This window comes from Scylla paramamosain, chromosome 42, assembly GCF_035594125.1.
Source record: "Scylla paramamosain isolate STU-SP2022 chromosome 42, ASM3559412v1, whole genome shotgun sequence".
In the NCBI taxonomy this organism is placed as follows: domain Eukaryota; kingdom Metazoa; phylum Arthropoda; class Malacostraca; order Decapoda; family Portunidae; genus Scylla; species Scylla paramamosain.
In genome coordinates this window covers 10,549,773-10,576,598 of record NC_087192.1, presented here as the reverse complement: position 1 = coordinate 10,576,598, position 26,826 = coordinate 10,549,773, and the positions used below count along the sequence as shown (strand labels likewise).

Sequence of the window (26,826 nt, the reverse complement as noted above, 5' to 3'; positions counted from 1 at the left end):
TTCGTAGTCATGTTTTTCCATGCCCTCGCTGGCCTAAATCCTCGGAAAGCTTATAGACCTGATAGGGTCCCTCCTATTGTTTTCCGACACTGCGCCTCCGTGCTTACACCTTCCTTACTCAAACTCTTTCAACTTTCTCTGTCAAGATCTACTTTTCCTTCTTGCTGGAAGTTTGACTACATTCAACCCGTTGCTTAAAATAGTGACCGTTCTAAGCCATTAAACTACCGTCCTATTGCTTTAATTTCTTGGCTATGTAAAGTTTTAGAATCTATCCTCAGCAGGAAGATTCTTAAATATCTGTCACTTCACAACCTTCTATCTGATCGCCAGTATGGGTTCCGTCAAGGTCGCTCTACTGGTGATCTTCTGGCTTTCCTTACTGAGTCTTGGTCATCCTCTTTTAGAGATTTTGGTGAAACTTTTGCTGTTGCCTTAGACATATCAAAAGCTCTTGATAGAGTCTGGCACAAAGCTTTGATTTTTAAATTACCCTCCTACGGCTTCTATCCTTCTCTCTGTAACTTCATTTCAAGTTTCTTTTCTGACAGTTCTATTCTTGCTGTAGTAGACGGTCATTGTTCCCCTCCTAAATCTATCTATTAACAGTGGTGTTCTTTAGGTTTCTGTCCTGTCACCCACTCTCTTCCTATTAATCATTAATGAATGCTCTTCTAAACCAAACATCTTGTCCGATCCACTCCTACACTGATGATACCACCATGCACTTTTCTACGTCTTTTCATAGACGTTCAACCCTTCAGGAAGCAAACAGTTCACGCTGGGAAGCCACAGAACGCCCTACTTCCGATCTCTCTGAAATTTTTGAATGGGGCAGAGCATACTTGGTATTGTTCAATACCACAAAAAACTCAATTCCTCCATCTATCAACTCAATCTTCCAGACAACTATCCCCTCTTATTGATTTACACTCAACTGTTCCCTTCTTCTACACTTAACATCCTCGGTCTATACTTTTCCTATAATCTAAACTGGAAACTTCACATCACATCTCTAGCTTCTATGAAGTTAGGCATTCTGAGACGTCTCCGCCAGTTTTTCTCACCCCCACAGCTGCTATCCTTATACATTGGCCTTATCCGTCCATGTATGGAGTATGGTTAATATGGTTGGAGGGGGTTCCACTCATACCGCTCTTTAAGACAGGGTGGAATCAAAAGCTTTTCTTCTCATCAACTCCTATCCATTAACTGACTGTCTTCAGCCTCTTTCTCATCGCCGCAGTGTTACATCTCTAGCTATCTTCTACCGCTATTTTCATGCTAACTGCTCTTCTGATCTTACTAACTGCATGCCTCCCCTCCTCCCGCGGCCTCGCTGCACAAGACTTTCTTCTTCCTCTCACCCCTATTCCGTCCACCTCTCTAATGCAAGAGTTAACCAGTATTTTCAGTCATTCATCCCTTTCTCTGGTAAACTCTGGAACTTTGTCTGCTTCTGTATTTCTACCTTCCTATGACTTGAATTCCTTCAAGAGAGAGGTTTCAAGACACATCCTTTAATTTTTTCGGACCCTGTTCTGGGACAGGCATCTTAGTGGGCATTTTTTTATTGGATTCTTGTTGACTTTGGCCGGTGTCTCTCTCTCTCTCTCTCTCTCTCTCTCTCTCTCTCTCTCTCTCTCTCGCTCTCGCTCTCTCTCTCTCTCTCTCTCTCTCTCTCTCTCTCTCTCTCTCTCCCGCTCTCGCTCTCTCTCTCTCTCTCTCTCTCTCTCTCTCTCTCTCTCTCTCTCTCTCTCTCTCTCTCTCTCTCTCATGACAGTAATGACATGGGAAATTAATAAAAGTGAAGGAAGTCCGCTACATACAGAAGGCTTAGTACCTACAGCACGATTTCTAGAGTTTTAGGATTTGAACTTAAAAAATATGCTAAAGGAATTTAAAAACAAAGGCATGTAACAATGACAAAACTTAGGAAAGCAAATAATCTAATTACCTGTTGGATCTGTGCTCCTGATTCACGTAAATCAGAAGCGTAGATCATATGTCACCACTTCCTTATGTAGGAATGTTTGAGCTTCAACAAAAATTATCGCTAACGCCATTTTTCTGAGATATTGATTGGCTACTGGATGGTCTGCCTGACTGCACTGCGCCTGTGGCCCGTCATGTAATGCAAATGACGCCATAACATATAAAGCTGGGGACCACATTTGCATGAGGCATAAAGAAATAGGGGTGTAGCAGCACCAATGCCACCAAAAAGCATGTGACATGAGTGCAGAGTCCCTTGTACTTCTGTTATAAGACTAAAAAGAGAGTCAAGAAGGCAGGCACCGATTCCCGAGAGGACATCAGTGCCGGAGTCTGAGCTGCAGGACAGAAAGCGCTCCTTATTGTCATAGTGGCCCTCACAGAAATTTCATGGAAGATGTGACAAGACACAGTAAACAAATACGACAAATGCACTAAAAAAAAAAAAACGGCATTTTATCCCAAAGCCTTACCACTTTTGCCCTCAGCCCGTCAAATTGGGTGAGATCAAGGGTACATGGCAGCCAGCCGAGACTGGGACTTTTATCAGAGCAGCAGCACCATCCACAAAAGCAGGCCAGAGGCATGGATTAGACACAGGCATACCTCCTCTTTTCTCCCAGCATGTGGAGGTAGGTGACCGTATCCCAGTATGATTAATGTAGACTTCGATTTCGAGGCGACGGTGTTTGGCAACGATACATAACAAATTATGTTAAAGAAGCGTTACTGACCAAGATGAGACCAGCGAATAGCGTAAGGTGTGATATAATCCCTTAAAATGTTTCCTAACGAAAAAAAAATGTAGGTTATCATAAGCGTAGGAATATTACCAGCAGCAACACCATCGCCATTAGTAGTAGCAGTTCCGGGGACCGGCACCTCAGAGGGCCTTTTATTTCTTTATAATTTTGTTGCCTTTGACCCCTCATATATATATATATATATATATATATATATATATATATATATATATATATATATATATATATATATATATATATGAAACAGTAATAGTATTAGTAGTGGTGGTAGTAGCAATAGTAGTAGTAGTAGTAGTGGTAGAAGAGTACTGGTATTAGTGGTAGTAGTAGTAGTGTTGGTAGTAGTAGTAGTAGCAGTAGTAGTAGTAGTAGTAGTAGTATATGTAGCAGTAATAGTAGAAGTAGCAATAGAAACCGTAATAGTAGCAGTAGTAGTAGTAGTAATAGTAGTAGTAGTAGTAGTAGCATTAGTAGTAGTAATAGTAGTAGCATTAGTAGTAGTAGCATTAGTAGTAGTAGTAGTAGTAGTAGTAGTAGTAGTAGCAGTAGTAGTAGTTGTAGTACTGGTAGTAGTACTAGCAGTAGCAGTAGTAGTAGTAGTAGTAGTAGTAGTAGTAGTAGTAGAAAAGTACTCGTATTAGCGCTGTAAAGTACTTGTAGTTCAGGAAGTAATGTTGATATTTTTACTTTTGTTGTTGTTATTCTTGTTATTGTTGTTGGCATTCTTGCTGCTATTGTTGTTATTCTTGTTGTTGTTCCTGTTGTTCTTGTAATAGTAGGCAGTCACTTACTTAATTTTTATTTGGAAATATACAATAAATTGTACGTTATATATAGACTGAAATAAGTAATTAAATAAGTTTCGTACATAAAAATCCATACACATCCTCTTGTAGGTTCATGATTTTGTGTCCCAGTAACACCTGCTGAGATGGTGTCCACATCATAGCAATTAGTATTGTTAAGAAATAATAATGAAGAAATTGATAAATAACTCGTTAGGAATTATGAAAATGAAAAATAAAAATCAATCGATGATAGAAATAGTTTCACTTAAACACTGACAAGACGCGAGCCATGCACCTTGGCTCCAGGTTGCAGCTCCCACTCATCACTATCCAAGACGTGCCAGCTAAATGGAGATGTCAGACATACCTTGGAATCTGGATAGATGTACAACTCAATTTCAACAGACACACAGCATCTCTCAAAGAATCCACGCACGAATAAGGATGATGAGAGCTATCACAGGCACCCGAGGAGGAGCAGCACCTAAAGTCTTGAGGTTATATTACATTCAAGCAGTCCGCTCAATCATCGAGTACGGAGCCCCTTGCCTGGCGCTGGCCTCCTCCACCAACTAGAACGCCTTAGAGATCCTGCAAAACAAGGCTCTCAGAGTCATAACAGGCGCATCCAAATGGACGGACATTTGCACACTTCAGGCACAGACACAAATTTCACTAATAAGGACAAGGCTCTTCGCGTCCAATGCAGGGCATTTAATAAAATTCACAAGACACCACAACCCTGAACTTGGAGACAAAATCAAGCAAGCTACAGCCCAAGACAGACAGCTGTCACGATCGCTTACTTACTTACGATCGTACGATCCCGGTTATCTTTCCAAGAAAGTGGACGTTACACTGATCCCGGAAAGTTTTAAAGTTCTGGATTTTTAAAGACTTCGAATGCCTACCCGACCTATCCGAAATCGCCAGAATTACACCCTCTCACTGCACCCTTACCCTGATCCAGCACACCTGGAATCACCTCTAATACCAGATTAATGTTGGGGGAGTAGAAAACACGATTATTCTACTAATAATAATTCACAAACAACATGAGGTAGTAGACGTTACTACTTGACGTTCTCGTCACTTCCCACAACACCAGAACCCGTTTAAACCTCCACCAGTCACAGAAATATTTCCCCTCAACCGCAGGAATTTAGTCAGACGCCATTACCGCGTCCCCAGACAATAATTCCCATATTTCACCTCCTCAAGCCTCACAGGAGATCACCATCATCACCAAAGATTACCCATAACACCATAACATCATCCACAAAATCACCAATACACCATAACACCAGCTTCCAAGGTCAACACCACAACCTCCACTCACAAAATGGCTGCCAGTTTGACCTATGACCCCTTCGAACAGCGTCACCGGCACAACTCAACAACCGAATTTCAGCGGACAAGAGCTCTTGGTACCACAAAAGACTCAATAACCTGATCCTGGATATCAAGGTTATACCGCTACACCACTAATACCTCCACACACCACTCCATCACCAATCCACACCAAGATTCTTCCCTGAGAAACGCCTTCCCTCCGATATACCTCACGACCTAAGGCGCTCTGCCTTCCCCTCCTTGGAATGTGTTGTTGCCCACTCAAGCTCCCCTCGTTTCAACATATTTCCACCTCAATTATACTTCCTCCCTTACACATACAAAGAGAACTATACTATAGAGAACTGAAATTATGAAGAGAATAATACTACATGATATAAAATGGGTAAATAAGCCTTACACTACTTATAACCAATAATAAGGACAATATCCTAAAGGCAGGTAACCGGAACAAGGGGGACACTAAGAAAACGTGATCCCATTCAAGGTAAACTCGGCCAATAACATGATACAGCTCTTTCATAAATCATGGGCAGCAACCACCAGTGACAATCTAAAACTCATAGATGCACATGAGTTTTTCAAACACCTCCAGAGTGACCCAAACACGAAGACTTCAAAGAACCGCCACCTTGGCAAGAAGCACCCTTTCAAACAAGCATTTCCTCCCTGCCAGACTCAAAAAAGAACTTGGACCCAGGTACACTCAAAACTGCAGCGAAGGAAGCGTTACAAGCTGCCCCATCACACAACACCGATTTATACTACACGGACGGATCAGTAGAACCAGACAGCAGACGAACAGCAGCAGCCTTCACTAACGCTGACACCACGGGGATCTTCAGGCTTCCGGATGGAGCATCCACATTACAGGCGGAGCTTGTAGCCATTCAGAAGGCCTTACAACACAGCATACATAAAGAAACATCCTGATTCACACCGACTCCCTCGGGGCCATACAAGTTCTCAATCACTCAACTTTAACTGACAACATAAATCTCATAACAAGCATTCTAGCTACGATCCGAACCATCAGACAACAAGGAAGACAAGTCCACATAAATTGGATTCCAAGCCGTGCTGGCATTACCGGTAACGAAGCTGCTGACCAGGCAGCCAATAACGCACTCAAAATTCCAACAGTTACAGCAAGCATTCCAAAGAGCATTTCCCATAAAAAAAAAAAAAACACCTCAAAGAGAAAGCAAAGAATATCCTAAACCACAATGTACAAATCAACGCCGAGAGAGGTTCAAGAAGCGCAGAATGGTACACTCAGACGAGCAAGAATAAGACCCAGCTTCCCAGACGCCTAAGCAAGAGAGAGCATAATAACATGTACAGATTGAGGCTAGGATACCGCTGCCTTTCAGAGATCAAGAACAACCTTTCTGATGTGTGCTGTCATTGTGATCTACAGAGTGACACACCTCTACAACACTACCTCACAGAATGCGAGGCAACTGCTCCCCTCTTAGACAGAAGCCATGGGTCTGCAGAAAAAATAATTAAAAAACAGCTCACACCACGACTTGGCCGCATTAATATGACAATATGCTCTATCCAGATAGAATAGCTTCTTCCTCACACTGGAGTGCAAGCCAGACTCTGCACCATTTAAGCTGTGGGCCAGAACAAAAGGCCCATGTCATCTACAAGTGGTGACAATCTGAAAAGAAAAGAAGGAAAAAAAAAAAAAAAAAAGCTAAAACAGCTTCCATGAAGTTAGGTGCTCTGAGACGTCTCCGCCAATTTTTCTCACCTCCTCAGCTGCTAACTCTGTACAAGGGCCTTATCTGTCCGTGTATGGAGTATGCTTCACATGTCTGCGGGGGATGGGATGGGGGGGCGTTCCATTCATATCGCTCTTTAAGACAGGGTGGAATCAAAAGCTTTTCGTCTCATCAACTCCTCTCCTCTCACTGTCTTCAGCCTCTTTTTCATCGCCGTAATGTTGCATCTCTAGCTATTTTCTATCGTTATTTTCATGCTAACTGCTCTTCTGATCTTGCTAACTGCATGCATCCCCCTCCTCCCGCGGCCTCGCTGCACAAGACTCTCTTCTTTCTCTCAATCCCTATTCTGTCCACCTTTTTAATGCAAGAGTTAACCAGTATTCTCAATCATTCATCTCTTTCTCTGGTAAGCTGGAACTCTGTGCCTGCTTCTGTATTTCTACCTTCCTATGACTTGAATTCCTTCAAGAGTGAGGTTTCAAGACACATCCTTCGATTTTTCACTACCTCTTCGGACCCTGTTCGGGGACCGGCATCTCAGTGGGCATTTTTTTTTTTTTTTTTTTTTTTGGCTGGTGTCTCTTCTGCATGAAAAAATAAATAAATAAATAAAATAAAATAAATATATATTTTTTTAATAACTGAGGCATCTAGACAGTATTCAAACCAGAAATGTTCTTAATAATATCAATGTACAGTGTACATTATGCGTACATGAGGCGCCCAGAGCCAGATTGACGCAATAAATGTTTTCCTTTCTTTCAGTTTCATTTTTAAAGCTTGTATCATTCTCTTTGTTTGTGTTCATCATAGGAAGTACTTGTATGTCACTAAAGTTTTTGCTTCATAAAATTGACAAGTTCAGTAAAAAGAAACTTTTTTATGGTTGTGATTCCCTAATTATTATAAAGAAAATAAAACAACTTCATAGAATAAAGGAAATAAACAATGTGTGGGCGCTAGATTTAATTTCAATGTAGCTGTGTGATATCCTTAAGAAAATTGTATCGAAAGAAAAATGCACCTATTTACTTTTAATAATGTAATTTAATTGTAACTTCATAATGTAATTCTACTCAATAGTTGTAAAACGGAAAAATTACTGAATATTTTGATACGAATCATTACTTTCTATCTCAATCCATTGAAGAGATATCGAATTTCAACACTCGCAAAACTTTGACAGCGTTTTTCTCCGCTCTTAACTTTCGGCGCTTTCGTCACTTTGGCTTTAGGAGCTATATATATATATATATATATATATATATATATATATATATATATATATATATATATATATATATATATATATATATATATATATATATATATATATATATATATATATATATATATATATAAAGTTTGTATTTAGAAGAGAATTTAAAATCATATATGAAGATCTCTTGGAATGAAATTAAACAGCAGTCTAATAGTAGTAAGCTAAAGTAGCTATATATATATATATATATATATATATATATATATATATATATATATATATATATATATATATATATATATATATATATATATATATATATATATATATATATATATATATATATATATATTTTTTTTTTTTTTTTTTTTTTTTTTTTTTTTTTTTCTCCGGTAGGAGAGACACTGGCCAAGGGTAACAAAAATCCAATAAAAAAAAGCCTACTGAAAAGCCAGTCCCATAAAATGGTCCAAAGCGGTAGTCAAAAATTGAAGGATAAGATTCTTGAAACCTCCCTCTTGAAGGAATTCAAGTCATAGGGAGGTAGAAATACAGAAGCAGGCAGGGAGTTCTAGAGTTTACCAGAGAAAGGGATGAATGACTGAGAATACTGGTTAACTCTTGCATTAGAGAGGTTGACAGAATAGGGGTGAGAGAAGGAAGAAAGTCTTGTGCAGCGAGGCCGCCGGAGGACGGGAGGCATGCAGTTAGCAATATCAGAAGAACAGTTAGCATTAAAATAGCGGTAGAAGATAGCTAGAGATGCAACATAGCGACGATGAGAGAGAGCCTGAAGACAGTTAATTAGAGGAGAGGAGTTAATGAGACGAAAAACTTTTGATTCCAACCTGGCTAGAAGAGCGGTATGGGTGAAACCCTTCCAGACTTGTGAAGCATACTCCATACATGGACGGATAAGACCCTTGAACAGAGTTAGCAGCTGGGGGGTGTGAGAAAAACTGGGGAGACGTCTCGGAACACCTAACTTCATAAAAGCTGTTTTAGCTAGAGATAAGATGTGAAGTTTCCAGTTCAGATTATAAGTAAAGGACAGACCGGGGCTGTACAGTGTAGAAGAGGGGAACAGTTGAGTGTCACTGAAGAAGAGGGGATAGTTGTCTGAAAGGTTGTGTCGAGTTGATAGATGGAGGAATTGAGTTTTTGAGGCATTGAACAATACCAAATTTGCTCTGTCCAATCAGAAATTTTAGAAAGATCAGAACTCAGGCGCTCTGTGGCTTCCCTGCGAGAAATGTTTACTTCTTGAAGTGTTTGATGTCTTTGGAAAGATTTGGAAAAGTGCAGGGTGGTATCATCAGCGTGTGTGTATATATATATAAAGCTACTTCACCCTATAACTATTAGACTGCTGGTTGATTTCATTCCAAAAGGTCTTCATATATGATTTTAAATTATCTTCTAAATACAAACTGATTATTCATTGAATCTTTTTTTTCTTATGTGTGAGAAAATGCATCTTTTAATGTTTTCTTATTCTTATTCATGTTTCTGTATCCATCGGAACATATATTTTTTTTCATAAAAAAAAAAGCATTTATTGTAATCCTATCTTGATTTGATGCCCAAATCTTCAGTATGCCTATTCCAGCGTGGTTTTACCTAAAAATCATTCTGTACTGATCTTTTTGACGCTTTGCTCAGATAAATTATTGATACTACACACAATCTAAAATTTCAAAATGTGTTACGTGATCAACATTTTGGCAAGCAGTGGTACGGCGTCCATTGGCCTCGTGGGGAAAAAATACGTTTAGCATTATCAATGATTTCCTTCACATCTGAAATGTCATTAAGAATAGTCTTTTTTTTTTTCTTTTCAAAAGAATAAAGCATCTATCTCTCATTTTAGTCTTCGTGCTTACAATATGGCACCTGCCTACTTGTTGTGCAGTCGGTTATGCCAAGCAGTAGCAGTAGTAGTAGTAGTAGTAGTAGTAGTAGTAGTAGTAGTATCAACAGCGGTCGTCGCTGCTACAACTCATCAATAGACGCGTGTTTTAGTATTAATAGCCGCAGGCAAACAGGCCACGGGCCGTCGCCGGTGACTAACGAGGATGAGAGACACTATTGCGCGCTACCAAGTTTTTAATTAGCGCGACGCTACATTAACGATCCGTGTCTGCCAGGCATTTGTCGTTGCTGTTATTATTGTTGTGTAACAACTGGCCGCGCTTAGTTGAAGCTCTTTGTGATATTCCTGCCATGCACTGACGGTTGCTTGTGGCCCCCTTGTGACCTTGCACGTGTTTTGAGTTGTATTTTTGATCGCTATTTAATTATTAGAGAGGCTTAAAAATCTGCCGGATGTGTGTATATGATGGTGCTCCTCAAATACCGAAGGTCAAACAGCGTGGAAAGAAATACATACTATTTTCAGTCATGATAAGTTGACTTTATATCATGTTCAAATTACTTTACAATCGGCGGAAGGAATTATGTGTCTAGGTGATGAAGTTATCAGGTGTAGAGTAAGGAGGCGTGGACTGAGTGACAATGTGTGACTGAAGAGATGGAGTGGTGCAGAGAATAAGACAGGGGATGGGAGATGGAAAAGGAAGCAGGAAGAGGGAGTGCAATAGGAGTACGTACATTGCTCAGGACCCGATGGTGAGGAAGGTAAGGAAGTAATGGCAGGCATTCGTTGATTCATGTCCGTCCACCCTCCCATCTAAAGTTTCTGTGCTTACAATACAAGCACTGCAAACACATAATATGTGAGGGAGTATCTGGGCTTCAATATACAAACAATAAAATAAATAAATAAATAAATAAAGTCAGTGTTTCGTAGTCATTGCAGAAGAAACCAAATTTGTCTCCAATTTCAAAAGAATGACGAATACTGGTCGATTATCAAACTTTGTCGATTAGGAAGTTCCGCAGTTGTTGAGATGAAACTAATTTCTTGTTTAGAGAATACTGTCTTCCTCTAATTCTTCACTCATTTTCTTTGGTAGGTAAAGAAAGGGTTCATTTTGTTTTCCCTTGTTTTCTTTAGGGTTACTGTCGACTGAAAGTTTGTTGTTGCGTTGATGTACACAATGATATTTGGTCTTCGACTAAAAAAATACAGGAATTATTAAATTCTTGTTATCTTAAACTCGGATCCTCAAAAATGTCTCCAATAGCTTTAGTCTTACTCATCCTTCCTCCATCTTATTCTATCCAGATGACACATTTCCCATCTCTTCGATCTGTAAAGCTGAACTCTGCTCAGGCCTCTATTAAAAAGTCATCCACGGATGGCTCTGGGGCTTCCCTCCCGTTCTTCCACCATTTTACAAGACTGTGCCTTATATAATTCTTCCTTGTGAAGGTTTCGATATCCTTTTTTTGCCCTGAAATCTCATAAGGCCTAGCGTCCTGCATATTGTCCTTAAAATAATACTCTTGTTACACGTATAGATTACTCTAGGTTCTTCCTGCCTTGCACAAATACCCTTACCCCAACAAGCTCTTTAAGAGGGCGGCGCTGAAACTTTAAGATTATACGGTGATTCTCTGCCTCTTCGAAGTTCTGAAAAGCGGTCCTCAATAGGAAGATTCCCGTGCATCTTATTAGCGCTCATTTTCCATTTTTCATTCTTCTGGCTTACTTTAATGGTACTTTGGTCACCGTTTTTCATTGTGTTCAGTAAAATCTTTGTTGTTGCCTTAAATATTTCTAAAGCCTTCTGCAAAGCCTAACATAGATCTTTGGCTTTCGATGTGGTATTCCCCCCCTCCTCTCTCTCTCTCTCTCTCTCTCTCTCTCTCTCTCTCTCTCTCTCTCATTACTATTTCTCTGTAGTAATCTCTTCGAACACACTGCCCCGTCCCACGCTCACGTTGATAATTAATTTGCATACTTCTGTGTCATTTGACGGACGATCCACTTACAAAGAATGACATGAATTTCAAAGAGATGCTATAAGAGAACACCAAACTTCTCGTCCTCTCAGCATTACTGAACAAACCTTTGAGAATCTGAAAAGTGCATAAAAAATCCTCCTCATATCATTTACAGTACGCTCAGTCTTTTTGTCAATTGCTTATTTTCTTTCTGTAACAAGAATGTCTAACTTCTCGTTCTTTCATCATTACTGATTCGATTATTGGCGTCATAGTTGAAAGTACATAATGCATAGCGTGATATTGAAAGGATCAAGTCCGTTGTTTTACATAGCTAATTTTACAGTATTTGTATACGGCTAAGCCGTACAAGTTCGCATTAAAGGCCTAATTATCAGGTAATTAAGCTAAACACGGTACATATTATTTAAGAAGATAAACTTAAACCAAACCACATATATGTACATGTAAGATAATCATTACATTAGTAATGTGTACAAATAGTTAAAGATAATACACACAAATAATATATACATAAGTCTTGTAGTAATAATATATGTAAATAGATAAAGGCAATGCATAATCATGATACATAGAGGAATGGTAAATTTACATTAACAATATATGAAAATAAAGATAATATAATATATAATCGAAACTTAAACACGAAAAAAGTTAAGTTTGTGGTAACAATAAATGCAATAGATAGATATCATACATAACTAACTATAGCTAATATTCTTTAAAAAGGCTGTACTTTATTGTATATTTGAGGATGTCAAGTAATACTGTCTTCTTCATTTCTGGCAACCTATTCCTGCATCTGGCACCGTGGACTGCAATACTCTGTTGAGCACGAGATGTTCTATATAATGGTACTCTCAGACCATACGGTTACCGGCAGTCTGGATTTCATGGTAATAACTGGAAACGACTTTGCTTTTTATAGATATATATTGACTTGTGGACAAAAAGACTGGTCTGCATAAATATTGCATATGGAATTTCAGGAGTCTTCGGTCCTTAAATAAGGTTTGTGTAAGCATATCGATGGCTAGGAGTTAATACACCTATCAACTTTTTTTTGTGTGTAACAAAAAGTCTAACAAGGCAAGTTTTGTTACTTATTACGCACTTATATAAAACTTCAGGAATTTTTATAAGCTTTGTATTTGTATATGAGATTTCCATTTTGATTTGTCACTAATTAAGACCCTAAAGACCTAAATTCATCATCTTTTTAAAGCCTACGATTATCAATGTAAACATTCACTTGAACTGGGTGTATCATCAAGGGATGCATTGCCATATGAAGTCTTTTAGTTTTTTTTTTTTTTTTTTTTACCCAGTTAGGTACGTATATTAACTCACTATTTTTATTGTTTTTGATATCATGAAGGTTTTGTCCCTACAGGAAAATGGTCATGTCATCACCAAAAAAGGAACATGACCGAGGCAAGGAGAATTTACTGCTGCCTAAAATTTTGAATCCTACCCTTGTCAAGTGGACTTAAAATTTCCGACATTTTTTTTCTTCCCTCTTATGAAATTCAATTACCTCCGTCGCTTCTATAAGGTATTTAGTTTGTCTTTCATTAGGAATCATCACCAGACTCTTGACACTTTAGTTTCTACTTAACAGTGCGTTTCCTTTCGTCTCTTTAAACACTCGTCTATCTGCCAAGGCAAGGTGTACGCCTCTCGGGGAGGGTGAGGTAACATTCACTCCTCTAGAGAAAACTCTTTTTATAGAGACAATTATTGATTGAATCCGTTCTTTTACATTTGATTTTTATTTGTTCCTTAAAAATCAGCCACTCGTTTTTTTTTTTTTTCTCGTCTTATTTCATTACTCTTTAGCATGTTCGCAACTCATCAGCGTAAAAATTCATCCATTTTCATTCTTTACCATCCTTCCAATAAATGCAAGACTGAAACGATACGTTTCACCCTCTCAACCCTTTTATCCTACACTATGCTTTGATCTTTTCCGTTAAAAAATTATAATTTGAATTGTTCTGAGAGTAAATCCATGGAACTAATTCCTTGGAACTTTCCACCTTTAACCATTATGGTGCCGGAGCCGCCCTCTTGGAAAATAGACAGTTAAAACAAAGGATGAAGGATGGGATGGAGGCCGGCCGTAGGATGGCAAGTGGTATAGTAAGGGGTATATATATATATATATATACTCGTATATATATATATATATATATATATATATATATATATATATATATATATATATATATATATATATATATATATATATATATATATATATATATATATATATATATATATATATATATATATATATATTAAAGTACAAATGAAAAATCAAGCATCAACAGGGTTCTTGTTCTTAAAAAGGCTTTCTGCGAAATGTACAGGAACTACATTATTTTAACTAAATAAGGAAGCATAGGGAAAAGGTGAAAACTAACATGAAATTTATAGTGAAAAGGTAAAGAAAAAGACTGACAAGGGAAAATAATCACCTCTGTATTAACTAATAGTGTTTTCACGTGGTAGAGTTGAGCCATGTACGTTCTCTTTGGTATTGACTTGGATGAGGTAAATCCGAGTTGTAAATTAGTTTTAGGTTTTGTCTCAACGCTTTTTAGAGTTATCACTAATGCTGCTGTCCATAGCTGGCGACGATAGACTCTTCTGTGATGTGACTAAAACGGGCTATTTTTGTAAGGTACATTTTGTTATTTATGTGCTTATTCACTAGACGATCGAGATCTCTTTGAAGGTAGTCCTCATTACGTGGAACTTGAGTATTACGTCTAAACTTCAATATTTCACTGCTTTACTAGTAAGAATATCATTGATATAACTGAACACAGTGACATCTCTCCAACACAATGTTTTACGGTTATGATCCCTCAGAGTTTGCGCCCGATGAGCAACACCTATATTCATTTGCGAATTTTACATGGTGGACCATGGGCCTACATTTTACCGGGGAACGGCCACACGCTGAAACTCGAGATGCTTGGCGCGTGCAAGTTGCAAAAATCATCGAAATAGTCAAGTCACTTCGTATGTCATGAATGTTTATTTAGGTATTTATTTATTTATTTTTTCATTTGCTTTATTTAAAAGTGAATATCTGATTGATTTTTTGTCATCTAAAATGTCTGAAGTTTTCCTTACAGTAATCTCCAATGAGCTCCAGCTGCTTGACTGGTCGAATTGCCGGTTTCGATTACCGTGTGTGTGTGTGTGTGTGTGTGTGTGTGTGCAGGTACGAGTATGTATGGTAAGTATGTATGTATGTATGTATGTATGTATGTATGTATGTATGTATGTATAGCAGAGATAATGTTCGTCAGACTCTTCGTGAAGTACCTCACCGGGAGCCAGCACTGGACAACATGTGGTTAAAGCATTCTTTTAGAATTGTGGGTGGTGGTTTCATCCGCTCTAGTCTTTTTTTTTTTTTTTTTGGCATGAATTTAGTTTATAGATTCGAAGACATCAATGAAGTTCGTTTCATCTTCAGTCGGGTTAGTCGATAGCCATCAAGCAATTCTGTAAAATTTGTATTAAAAAGGGAAGAAAAATTCATTTAAAATACGTGCAGTTTCATTTACGTTTTTTTTTTTGCGATATTTATTTTCCGCAACCACAGGGCTTATGTACTTTGTTTACAAGAATGGTCTTTTCTTACATTATCTTAAAGGCTTTCAGAATACGTTTCACCCGACGTCGTGATATGTAATAATTCAGGATTCCTCTCTCTCTCTCTCTCTCTCTCTCTCTCTCTCTCTCTCTCTCTCTCTCTCTCTCTCTCTCTCTCTCTCTCTCTCTCTCTCTCTCTCATTAATGTCCTCGTTTTTTGCTTGTTTTCTACGAACTCTATTTTCTCCTTCCTGGCAGTCACGGAGTGCTTACCATATGCGTTTTTTTTTTCCCTTCATTTTAAGGACTTTTTTTTATTTCATTGTTCCACCATTTTGGTTCAGCAGTCTTAATTAAACGTGTGTTTTGAAGAGAAACGCATAATTTAACGAAAAATTTAAAATTTCATCATTTATTTCCAGAAATCATTTGCGAAGAGCTGCTAAAAATTTTATTCCATTTTGTGTTGGCGAGAAGTGTCCCGAGTTTATATTAAATCTGTCAGAAGATAATCTGGGAAGTTTTTCATTATATCTATAATTTCTGGTGTCTTTATATGAGAAGTTATAAAGCAATGGTCTCTTGAAATCAATTTTTGGTCCAATAACAACGTTGTTTATTAATGTGTCACTTGATGACCAACAGTGATCAGAGTTATGAGATTCTCTTGTCAGCTCGCAACATGTTCACATAATACTTTCTTATGAGCTCTTGTAATGATCGTCAGCGGGGGTATAAAGCTGCATTGCTGGTAACTTCTCCAAAAAAAATTACTGTATAGTGGCAATCGTCATCCTGAGCTTGTCAGTTTCATCCGTGCTGGACGAAACTTATTAATGCAGTAAAATGTGGGTGATAGCTGCCTTTTTACATTACAGTATGTAGGAGGGACACCGGTGAAGGGCAACAAAAATCTAATAAAAAAAATAATAAATAAAAAAAAAAACACTGAGATGCCGATCCCCGAATAGGGTCCAAAGCGGTGGTAAAAAATTGAAAGATAAGTGTCTTGATACCTCCTTCTAGAAATGTTCAAGTCATAGGAAGGTTGAAATACAGAAGCAGACAGGGAGTTCCAGAGTTTACCAGAGAAAGGGATGAATGACTGAGAATACTGTTTAACTCTTGCATTAGAAAGGTGGACAGAATAGGGGTGAGAGAAAGAAGAAAGTCTTGTGCAGCGAGGGTGAGGGAGGAGGGGAGGCAACCAGTTAGCAAGATCAGAAGGGCTGTTAGAATGAAAATAGCGGTAGAAGATAGCAAGAGATGCAACATTACGGCAATGAGAAAGAGGCTGAAGACAGTCAGTAAGAGGAGAGGAGCTGATGAGACAAAAAGCTTTTGATTCAACCCTATCTAAAAGAGCAGTATGAGTGGAACCACCCCAGACACGTCCATACATGGTCAGATAAAGCCCTTGTACAGGGTGGTAAGGAAAACTGGCGGAGACGTCTCAAAACGCCTAACTTCATAGAAGTTGTTTTAGCTAGAGATGAGATGAGAAGTTTCCAGTTTAGATTATAAGAAAAGAACTGACCGAGGATGTCCAGTGTAAAAAAGGGGGCCAGTTGAGTGTTATTAAAGAAGAGGGGATAGTTGTCCGGAAGGTTGTGTCGAGATGAAAGATGGAGGAATTGAGTTTTTGAGGCATTGAACAATACCAAGTTTGCTTTGCCTCAATCAGAAATTTTAAAGAGAATGGTAAACATTTTATGAACGGAAGCATCTTACAGTTTTTATCTATGCAATTGCGTGCCACACGATTTTACTTCTTCTTCTACGAAACCTTTCACATCAGTTACATTTTGGACAGACACGTCAATCACTCGGCGAGTTTTAAACAACATATCACCTCTCTGACCGCGACATTGTTGGTAGGGCGCTGCTAGGCTGTCCCTCAGGAGGCCACGAGCTGCAAGAGTGACCTACAAATATTAAAACGATGACTTTTAAATATTTTAGTTGATTTCATAATATCCAAAATTTACATCATGAACTGAGGTTACTTGTAATATGTTTTGTATCCGCGTTTTGCAGGGGAGTGCGATGAAAGGACTGCAATGCTCTTATCCTTTCCCGTTTACTACATCCTCATTAAGTCCTTAATTGTACTTTTCATTATCTCCTTCCCATAACAACTGTTTTGTGATATGATGGTAGTCATCTCCATATGCATAATAAAGTCTAAATGATAATGTATTGTTTATTTTCTACTAAACAGTTACTTAAGGGGAGGGGTGGCCTGACGGTCAGCACAAGGCAGTGGTGGGCTCGCTACCACAATTCGAGTACAATCGAAAATTTTGCAGTCGAGTGGCCGAAGATCACACGTTAACCCTGGCTTTGTGTGGGAGTGCACCAGAGTTTTCAATTTTTCAGGGCAGCATAAATCTCCACAATACGTCATTTAAAGAATCCAACCCGGAGCAACATGAGTGGGCAGTGTCAAAACTTCCCATGCACTGATATCTGATATCGATATTCTGATATCGACCCTAAATGTCTTGACACCCCCTCAACTTTTTCTTCATTAATTTCTGCAACATTCGCGGTCTTAGATCTAATTTTCAATCTGCAGAACACTACCTCTCTCCTGATGAGGCCTCATCTTCTTTTCCAGGGATGTGATGAGGCTGTCGGGCCTAATTCTTCGACTGCCGGTGAAAATATGACACTTATTACTTCGTTTGAGAAACTAGACTATGTAAAACTGTGTATGTGCTTCCGTCAGTGTAAGAACACCCCCATCTCTCTCTCTCTCTCTCTCTCTCTCTCTCTCTCTCTCTCTCTCTCTCTCTCTCTCTCTCTCTCTCTCTCTCTCTCTCTCTCTCTCTCTCTCTCTTCTCTCTCTCTTTACTCTCTCTCTCTTTACTCTCTCTCTCTCTCTCTCTCTCTCTCTCTCTCTCTCTCTCTCTCTCTCTCTCTCTCTCTCTCTCTCTCTCTCTCTCTCTCTCTCTCTCTCTCTCTCTCTCTCTCTCTCTCTCTCTCTCTCTCTCTCTCTCTCTCTCTCTCTCTCTCTCTCTCTCTCTCTCTCTCTCTCTTTTCATCTGTTCCATTGCTCCTTTCCCTTCTGTTTCGTAACTTCAGTTCCACTATTCACGGCTTTTTTTCTTTTTTTTATCCAGTTTAGCTACAAAGACATAAACTATATTTAAAACTAACCATGCAGATCAGAAATTATCTTCGTATTTTCAAATAAACGACATCTGTCGGTGACAGCAAAGTTGATCCAAAGCATGTGGGACAAAAAACAAAAATTTTGTTCAATCTGCACCACGAACACAGCTTTGGCGCCAAGAAGTTCAACATGCTGAGCTTTTCAAGATATTAGATGGGGAATTCAAAATTAACTGGACAGAAAGAAAATACTCCTTGCAATACTGAGCGAGACAGATCCGCAGATTAATCAAAGATACAGTGAAAAAAAATGCAGTAACAAAATCAAATGAATGTACATCGGAGGTCGTTATTAGTCATCTCAAAACATTTATTTATTTGCTGTAGCCTGGAAATCTAACAAGTTTATTTATAGTCTCGTTCTTAGCATGGAGACAAGCACCGTACCAGAGTACACGCCCTGCACGCTCTCTAACTTTTCTTTGTTTGGTTACTGAGACCACCGATGTGAAAATTCATTCCTACAACAGGCATATCCAACATAATCGCAATATGACAGGGTTGAGGAAGCTTGGGCGAGTGGCGGAGGAATAAAGAAAGGCTTGGGAGGAGGGCATTGGAGTGTCTGTGTGTGGCGGAATTGAGGTAGGTCATTGTGGTAAAGATGAGTGAAAGAAAAGAGAGAGAGAGAGAGAGAGAGAGAGAGAGAGAGAGAGAGAGAGAGAGAGAGAGAGAGAGAGAGAGAGAGAGAGAGAGAGAGAGAATGAATGAATGAATGAATGAATGAATGAATGAACTGTGATTAACAAGAAGAGAACTGAATTGTGAAATCACTATAGAGAATAGTGTAGGTATACCTTGTAGTGCAGAGAAGGGTGTGCTGGATGATAACCTATGAACAAACATTCGTATCTCTCCATTCTTTCATTTACTTGTAAAAACACACACACACACACACGCACGCACGCACGCACACACGCACGCACGCACGCACGCACGCACGCACGCACACACACACACACACACACACACACACACACACACACACACACACACACACACACACACACACACACACACACACACACACACACACACGTTAGAAAAACTCTAAATATCAAGGACACACACACACACACACACACACACACACACACACACACACACACACACACACACGTACGTTAGAAAAACGCTAAATATCAAGGATTATTTAAAGAATATAAATTCTAAAGAATAATTCTCAATAATCCCCTAATTTTGTCTTTGGGAATAAGGATTGAATTTTCGCTCCATCAGACTCAGGGGCTTCTTGGCTTATGAGATACGCCTTTATGGAGAGCGACGTATATATATATATATATATATATATATATATATATATATATATATATATATATATATATATATATATATATATATATATATATATATATATATATATATATATAGTAGTATAAAGATACTGCAGTACCACACTATTAAACGTTAATTAATGAATTAGTCCGTTATGAAGAAGACTTCGTTCTCCATAGAAGCGCGTCTCATCAGCCAAGGAGAACCACGTGCCCTGAGTGTGATGGAGCGAAAATTCAACCTTATCGCCGACTTCAGGAAAACTACGAGTAATGTTCGCACATGTCCTGTAAATTTGATATAGAGGAAGAATAGTGCATGAAGAGGTTGTGACACAATGCCCACTCATGTTGCTCCGGGTTGGATTCTTTAAATGACGTATTGTGGAGATTTATGCTGCCCTGAAAAACTGAAAACTCTGCTGCACTCCCACACGAAGCCAGGATTAACGTGTGATCTTCGGCCTCTCGACTGCAAAATTTTCGATTGTACTCGAATTGTGGTAGCGAGCCCACCACTGCCTTGTGCTGACCGTCAGGCCACCCCTCCCCTTAAGTAACTGTTTAATAGAAAATACGCAATACATTATCATTTAGACTTTATTATGCATATGGAGATGACTACCATCATATCACAAAATCGTTGTTGTGGGAAGGAGATAATGAAAAGTATAATTAAGGACTTACTTAATTAGGATGTAGTAAACGGGAAGGATAAGAGCATTGCAGTCCTTTCATCGCACTCCCCTGCTAACTAGGTGAGTCATTCGTGTGGAAAACATATCATTAATATGCATTATGTAATTCAGTTTATTATTTTCACGTTGCGTTATATTATGATTTTCATTTAATATGTAGAACAACTGTGAAAAGAAAATATTTGCCTATAAACAAAGACATCATCTTTAACACTTGCGCCTTTAATGTTAACGAATATGTCAGAAATAGTGAAAGTGTTGCCAAGGTAATGTTTGGAGTTTTATCTGCTGAAAGTCACAAGAGAGTGAGGACACTTCAACAGGAGGCTTTATCATTATTATTTGGTGAAAATGCATCACTGACATTGCCTTGCGATTCAGGGTTTCAATAGGAGGACATGACTTACCTCCACCTGTAAGTATATTAGGAATAATTAGAAAAAAAATAAGTAAATTTTTAATATACTTATTTTACAGCAGCAATTTGCCTCGTGTTGTGTATTCAAACTTTAAAAAAAAACAATATCCATTCGATTGTCTGTAGTAAATTCATGATACCTTTAAATGGATAAATATTGCGAGGAAGGCGAAGGCTATAAAAGGCAGCAGTACAATCTTGGCGCACTGTGATGCTCCCCTTGGGCCAAAATTAGCACTAGCCATATTGTCAGTCCATTTTCGTTCTCCTATATCCAGAAGCATACACACGTACACACGAGTAGCTCAGCACGTGCCAACTTGGTGTCATGAGTGTGTGTCAAGAACAAACAAACGCTCATGCCAGCAAGGCCTCACGGCAGCCGACCCGCAGCCGCCATCAGTGAGTGGCCAAGACGACACTCGGGACTGACGAAGGTAGCGAGACGGTTCTGTGCCTCGTACTGGTGGGTGTACTCTCGTATTTGCGCATTTCGTAGCTGCAGGATCAGAAACCCGAGGAAAATTTGTCCTACAGCTTGAAATGATTCGTGGATATTGATGAGCCACGAGATATGACTTAAAGTTAGACATCAGCGTCCACACCGATGAGATCCAAGCTGCTTTTCGTGCAGTGGGAACTGGCGAGCGACAGAATTGTTTCATCTGATAGGAATTTACAGTTGTAAGCAGACTCTTGCTGCCTTCACGGGAATGATGGCCTGTACATCACCGTTACCCGCCTTTTTACACCCAATGACAGAAAAAGTTGTAGAGATCTTATGATGCCTCCATTGACTGCTCAATGTGTAAATTGTTTCTGCCCCAGCACATTCATGGAAAACATCCAGTGGCAAGAAAAAAATAGTTCGGGAAAGATTTCTGGACCGTAGTTACCATTCACTTGCACTGAATTTGAAAGAAAAGAACGGTCGGTCAAATGTGTGGTTCTTATGTTTGTTTTTATTTTCTTCGACACCTGGTGAGGCTGAGCTCATGTCAGGCTTGCCGGTGCGGCCAGTATGCGCGGCGCTGCTGACATTGTGAGTCGGAAATAACCCTGGCCGCTTCACATGATCCTCAGTAGCCGTCTGGCCTGCCTCAGGTGCGCTCCGCCAAGTAGCTGCCGAGCCTCAAGTCAAAAGTTGTTATCCCATTTAAAATCCTCATGTATAAAAAGGACAAACAATCCTTTCTAATATCAGATTGGCTTGAGACTTTTGCAACCTTGTCTGTCAGCGGGTCAGGTTAACGTGATTGCCACTGCAGGCTCACGTACTCAGTGTTACGTAGTACTCGATCAGGTAGCTCATTACTCATCCCCAAGCGGCACCCCACGACGTGCTCGTGGTGACTCTCATTATATAATAAGGAACGAGCAGCCAGCAACGCTTTGTCCCTACGCAGGTACTCTGTTTACGCCGCCACATCGGGTAGGGTTTCATGATTTTTTTCTGAGTGACGCCATCTTTTGTGACGCGCCAGAGGAGGAAAAGGCCAAGTATGATGTGATGGCCGAGACAGAGGGGCGGCACACCACTCTGCGGGAGGAGATCGTTGCACTTCACCAGAAAGGTCAGGAATGTCAGGTCACAACATGAATTAATGACACACACTAATCGTAATATGCCTGTCCACAGCAAATCCAAAAATATTCAAGCGGTTTGTTCCTTTCATAACAAATGTTGCCATAAATTTTTACCGCTCAAACTATTTTTGGCCGAAGCTTGGGTACGCCTTGGGCTTGAGTTACAAATTATCGCCTGACAATAATTTATCTCCACCAACGTTACCAACCACTCCATAAACGGGTGATAGTATTGCCGCCACCAAGTTCTCTATTTACTGTAACAGTGCTGCTGCTACTCTTGCAGGTGAGGCCCACACCATCCTCTCTCTTGTCTCCACCTTCACGGAAAATAAGACCCGCCCTTGGGATCCACTGCTGCTCTGGGTGCAGCCTCAGCCATGCTGCCTCTACGCCTTGGCCGCCCATGTCAGGGCCGCCAACATCTCTGCTCTGGTATCCGTTGGCTGCGGCACTGGCCTGCTAGAGTGGCTCATTCAGGCCATCACAGGTGGGCTGTTCACTTGGCGGCCTGAATGAATGTCGTATCAAACTAAGTATCTCAACAATAATCAGAATAATTGATACACATGATATTAACGTTCCCACAGAAGGGAATATATCGCTCAGTAGCGAATTACAAAATGCATTGCTTTCTTATCAGTTGTTTGATATATGAATGGATGGGTTGAAAAAGATAAACTGTTTATGTAAATAGAGACAGGTGGATATATTTGTAGATAGAGCATCATTATGTGTCTAGGTCTTTCTGTCGTGGGTTATGAAGTGAATGCCAGTTGGTGGACCTCCAAGTACGCCCCGCCGACGTTCATTCCGCTGACCTTCGTTGACCAGGACGCCTCTCCTCCCAAAGTGCCGCCCACTCACGCTCTCATGTGCTGCTACTTCAATAACGCCAAAGTGTTTCGGTAAGGCGCGGTGCTCGGCAGACCCACGAGTTCTTATGTCTTCGATCTTTTACTTAAGCCGGAATACTCAATTATGAGGAGGCCAGAACCTAAATTTACGAACAGACTTTTGAATATAACACCACGAACAACTGAATGTAAATTATCATTTCCTCATTGGTTGAATAAAATATAAATTCTACTTGTTTTTCCTCGGTGGACATACTCAAATTAATTCCATTTTAAGGCATGTGTATGCGAGATGCAGTGATGTGTGAGTGTTACGCATCAAACTTTTCGGTTTCAAGGCAATACGTGTCTGCCTATGAGGGTCCCGTGCTGCTCATCATAGGGGCCACGTCTGGGGACCGCCACACTGACCCCCACCCCCTGGACTACGTGGACAGGGACACGTGGCGCCTCACACTCACTCATCGGATCTCCACACACGACCTCCTGGCGGGCTACCACCGCCAAACTATATAAACTATAGTATATTTATAGAAGACATCATGATGTGCTTACCTTAACTACCGTCACCACACACAATCCACACAATAGGCCCACCACAGACTAAGGAACTCAGGAGCAGCTCAGTCTGGTATGACATGGCACCAGCGCTAAGGAGCATTCTCCAGAGTGAATTCAGCTTGTGGCATGGGTTAAATTTGTAGCTTCTTGTTAATTAAAAAAGAAAACGTAGATGTTCTTACTTTTTTTTTCTTTACCTTATCCGATTTCCAGTATGAACATCATTCTTTTTTTTTTTTTTTTTCAAAAGTTCAGCATGACCCCTAAACGTTGCCAAGGCTCCATGCGTTCTTCCTGGTTGTGAAAAATAAGGAGTCATTAAAACACCACGGTGCATTAAAATGTTTTGAATAACTATCGCCACCTGCCTGTTCTGATCGCTTGATATTTACTGCTAGAATTTTTTTACTCGCAACTGATATTTTTATTCATCACTACTCGTGCAAAATTTAGTGATAGAACTGCAATGAAAACACTTACAGGATATATATATATATATATATATATATATATATATATATATATATATATATATATATATATATATATATATATATATATATATATATATATATATATATATATATATATATATATATATATATATATATATATATATATATATATATATATATATATATATATATATATATATATATATATATATATATATATATATATATATATATATATATGTAGGTAGGTAGGTAGATGTATTGCTGTTGATCGATTTTTGGGACTAAAAACAAAAAGAATACCCTTATCAGTCAGGAATGAAACACTGAGAACTTCATGACGGCGCGAAGTACACTTTATTTTATTATTTCTATGTGTGTGTGCGTGTGTGCCCGCGATGTTCATCGCCTAAGATCGTCTGCTGGTCTCGCGACACAGCCAGCCGTTTCCCACTGAAAGAGACAACTTACACGCCACACACCGACATGGCAAGGTCACAATCGCTTTTGATGTTGCTGAACATGGCTACACATCAAGATGCTGAATCTTGAATCTTTCCTGTGTGTGTGTGTGTGTGTGTGTGTGTGTGTCATTTTGTCTGTATATAAAACCTTGTGCACAGGGACAGTTCCAGCGGCAATGTAGAAATGCCAGAAGTAGAGATGACATCCTTCTTTGCGTAACGTTTCTGAATAATATTGTTCGTATCCTCACTCACAAAACTAATAAAAAAAAAAAAAAAATGTGCATTAGAATGAGTCACACCTCTGTGACTGCTCAAAGGTGAAAGGGACACAGCACAGCAAGGCTAGAAAGATGTCATCTAGTTAAAAATTGAGGCAATTGTTATATGTGTGTGTGTTTATCTACCTATCTATAGATCAGGCTATCGATTTATTTATTTATTTATTTATTTATTTATATTTATTTATATATTGTTTTTACAAACGCCAAACATAGAGCCTAAAAATGCCCGAATGTTACTTAAGTGTTCATATTACTAACGTGACCGAGCACAACTTTTTTCGTGACAATGTATTTAGAAATAGTTCTACAGTATTAGAGAATAAAAAAAAAAGACTAAATAACAACATCACTTAAAACGAAATCATCATCATTTTACGGTCGATGATTATTGTATTTTGTTCAAAGCCAGTAATGGTCTTCTCGTTTTAATTGACAGCTGGAACTTTCATGCATCTTTGGTTGAACAAAAAATAATAATAATCAAAGAAATTATATGTAGTCCAACAATTAGACATCTATGTAAAGAACTCCAAATTTTTAGTGTTGCTTGACTGTTTATCAGTATCTACAGAACTGTTGTAATGTGGCGCGTTACTTGTACGAGTATTAGACTGCTTTATAAGTTTTATCAGTCAGTTTTCATCAGTTTCATCAGTATAAGTCATATTTTCCATGTATACGTACAAATAAAAAGGAACAAATAAAGGAACTTTTGTTTGTTTCAAGATAGTCAGCTTGCCATGTTTTGTCTCTTTCACCACAATAGACACATCGGTAAGTTGTGTTTTAAGTTACATTACATTTATTACAGCTGTGTGAATGAAAGTGGAACAATATTGTCCCGAAGCATTACACAATAACAGGTGCCATCTCTACTTCCATGGGTGTATATTCTCGCAAGCGAGAGAGAGAGAGAGAGAGAGAGAGAGAGAGAGAGAGAGAGAGAGAGAGAGAGAGAGAGAGGTACACGTGGTGTAATTTCAAAGTTGAAAGGGATAGGTGTAATTTTCTCCCCGTCGCTCCTCGAAATGACCCTCACATCCCAGGCGGCGCCGCCCCAACTTCCACCATCCCAATAACTCCCGCGCCAGTGAAGCCTGAAGCCGTGCTGTGGCCCTGCTGACGCCCGGGAAAGTTCGCACACTGACAACATTGCTAGAAACTTTCGGAACAGAAAGTTTGCGGGCAAATGATACTTTAGACCACAACATGTAGGGTGGCCACGTGCACGGCCCAGGCAGGGTGGTGAGGAGCGCCGTGGCACGTCTCTCTGGGCAACGAGGCGTCATGCCTCGGCTTTTGCGTCAGTTGGTGATACTGCTTCAGCCCTCTAGACACGTGCGTGCATTCAGGATTTTGTGGGGCGTCTTTTTGCTGTCAGGGTTTCATACCTACGTGTGTCAATCTTTCATTTGTGCTTGTGTATTAAAAGGAAGCTGTGAGGGAGGTCTGCGATTTTTTTTTTTTTTCTCCTGTCGTCGAATGGCTCGAAATAAATTAAATTTTGTTCAGATTTCTTACTTTTAACTGCGACTCCAATTCAGTTGACCTCTGTGGTGATGCTATGACTCACCAAGCAGTGCTGCTAGTAAGAGCGTGTACATATTATGCGATAATACAGGATTGGAGCAGACGGTGCCCCATGACACTAAAGTATGCACGCTGATATCAAGATGTGGTTGTGAAAACT

The 26,826-nt window shown here is 39.4% G+C and overlaps 1 protein-coding gene across 6 annotated transcripts in view; it reads left to right on the top strand.

Moving 5' to 3' along the window:
- Nucleotides 1-24,104, top strand: part of LOC135093356 (uncharacterized) — a 54,228-nt gene extending 30,124 nt beyond the window's left edge. Inside the window, exons 2-6 of one of the 6 annotated variants that reach the window (XM_063992582.1) lie at nt 2,484-2,627; nt 22,413-22,502; nt 22,802-23,005; nt 23,282-23,423; nt 23,711-24,104. In XM_063992582.1, the coding sequence (XP_063848652.1) occupies nt 2,513-2,627; nt 22,413-22,502; nt 22,802-23,005; nt 23,282-23,423; nt 23,711-23,888 (729 nt within the window). In that variant the 5' untranslated portion in view covers nt 2,484-2,512 and the 3' untranslated portion in view covers nt 23,889-24,104. Of the gene's footprint in view, nt 1-2,483; nt 2,628-21,072; nt 21,395-22,334; nt 22,503-22,801; nt 23,006-23,257; nt 23,424-23,710 lie in introns of those variants that run through there. The other 5 variants (XM_063992581.1, XM_063992586.1, XM_063992584.1 and 2 more) reach the window with 5 other exon arrangements.
- Nucleotides 24,105-26,826: the final 2,722 nt, after the last annotated feature.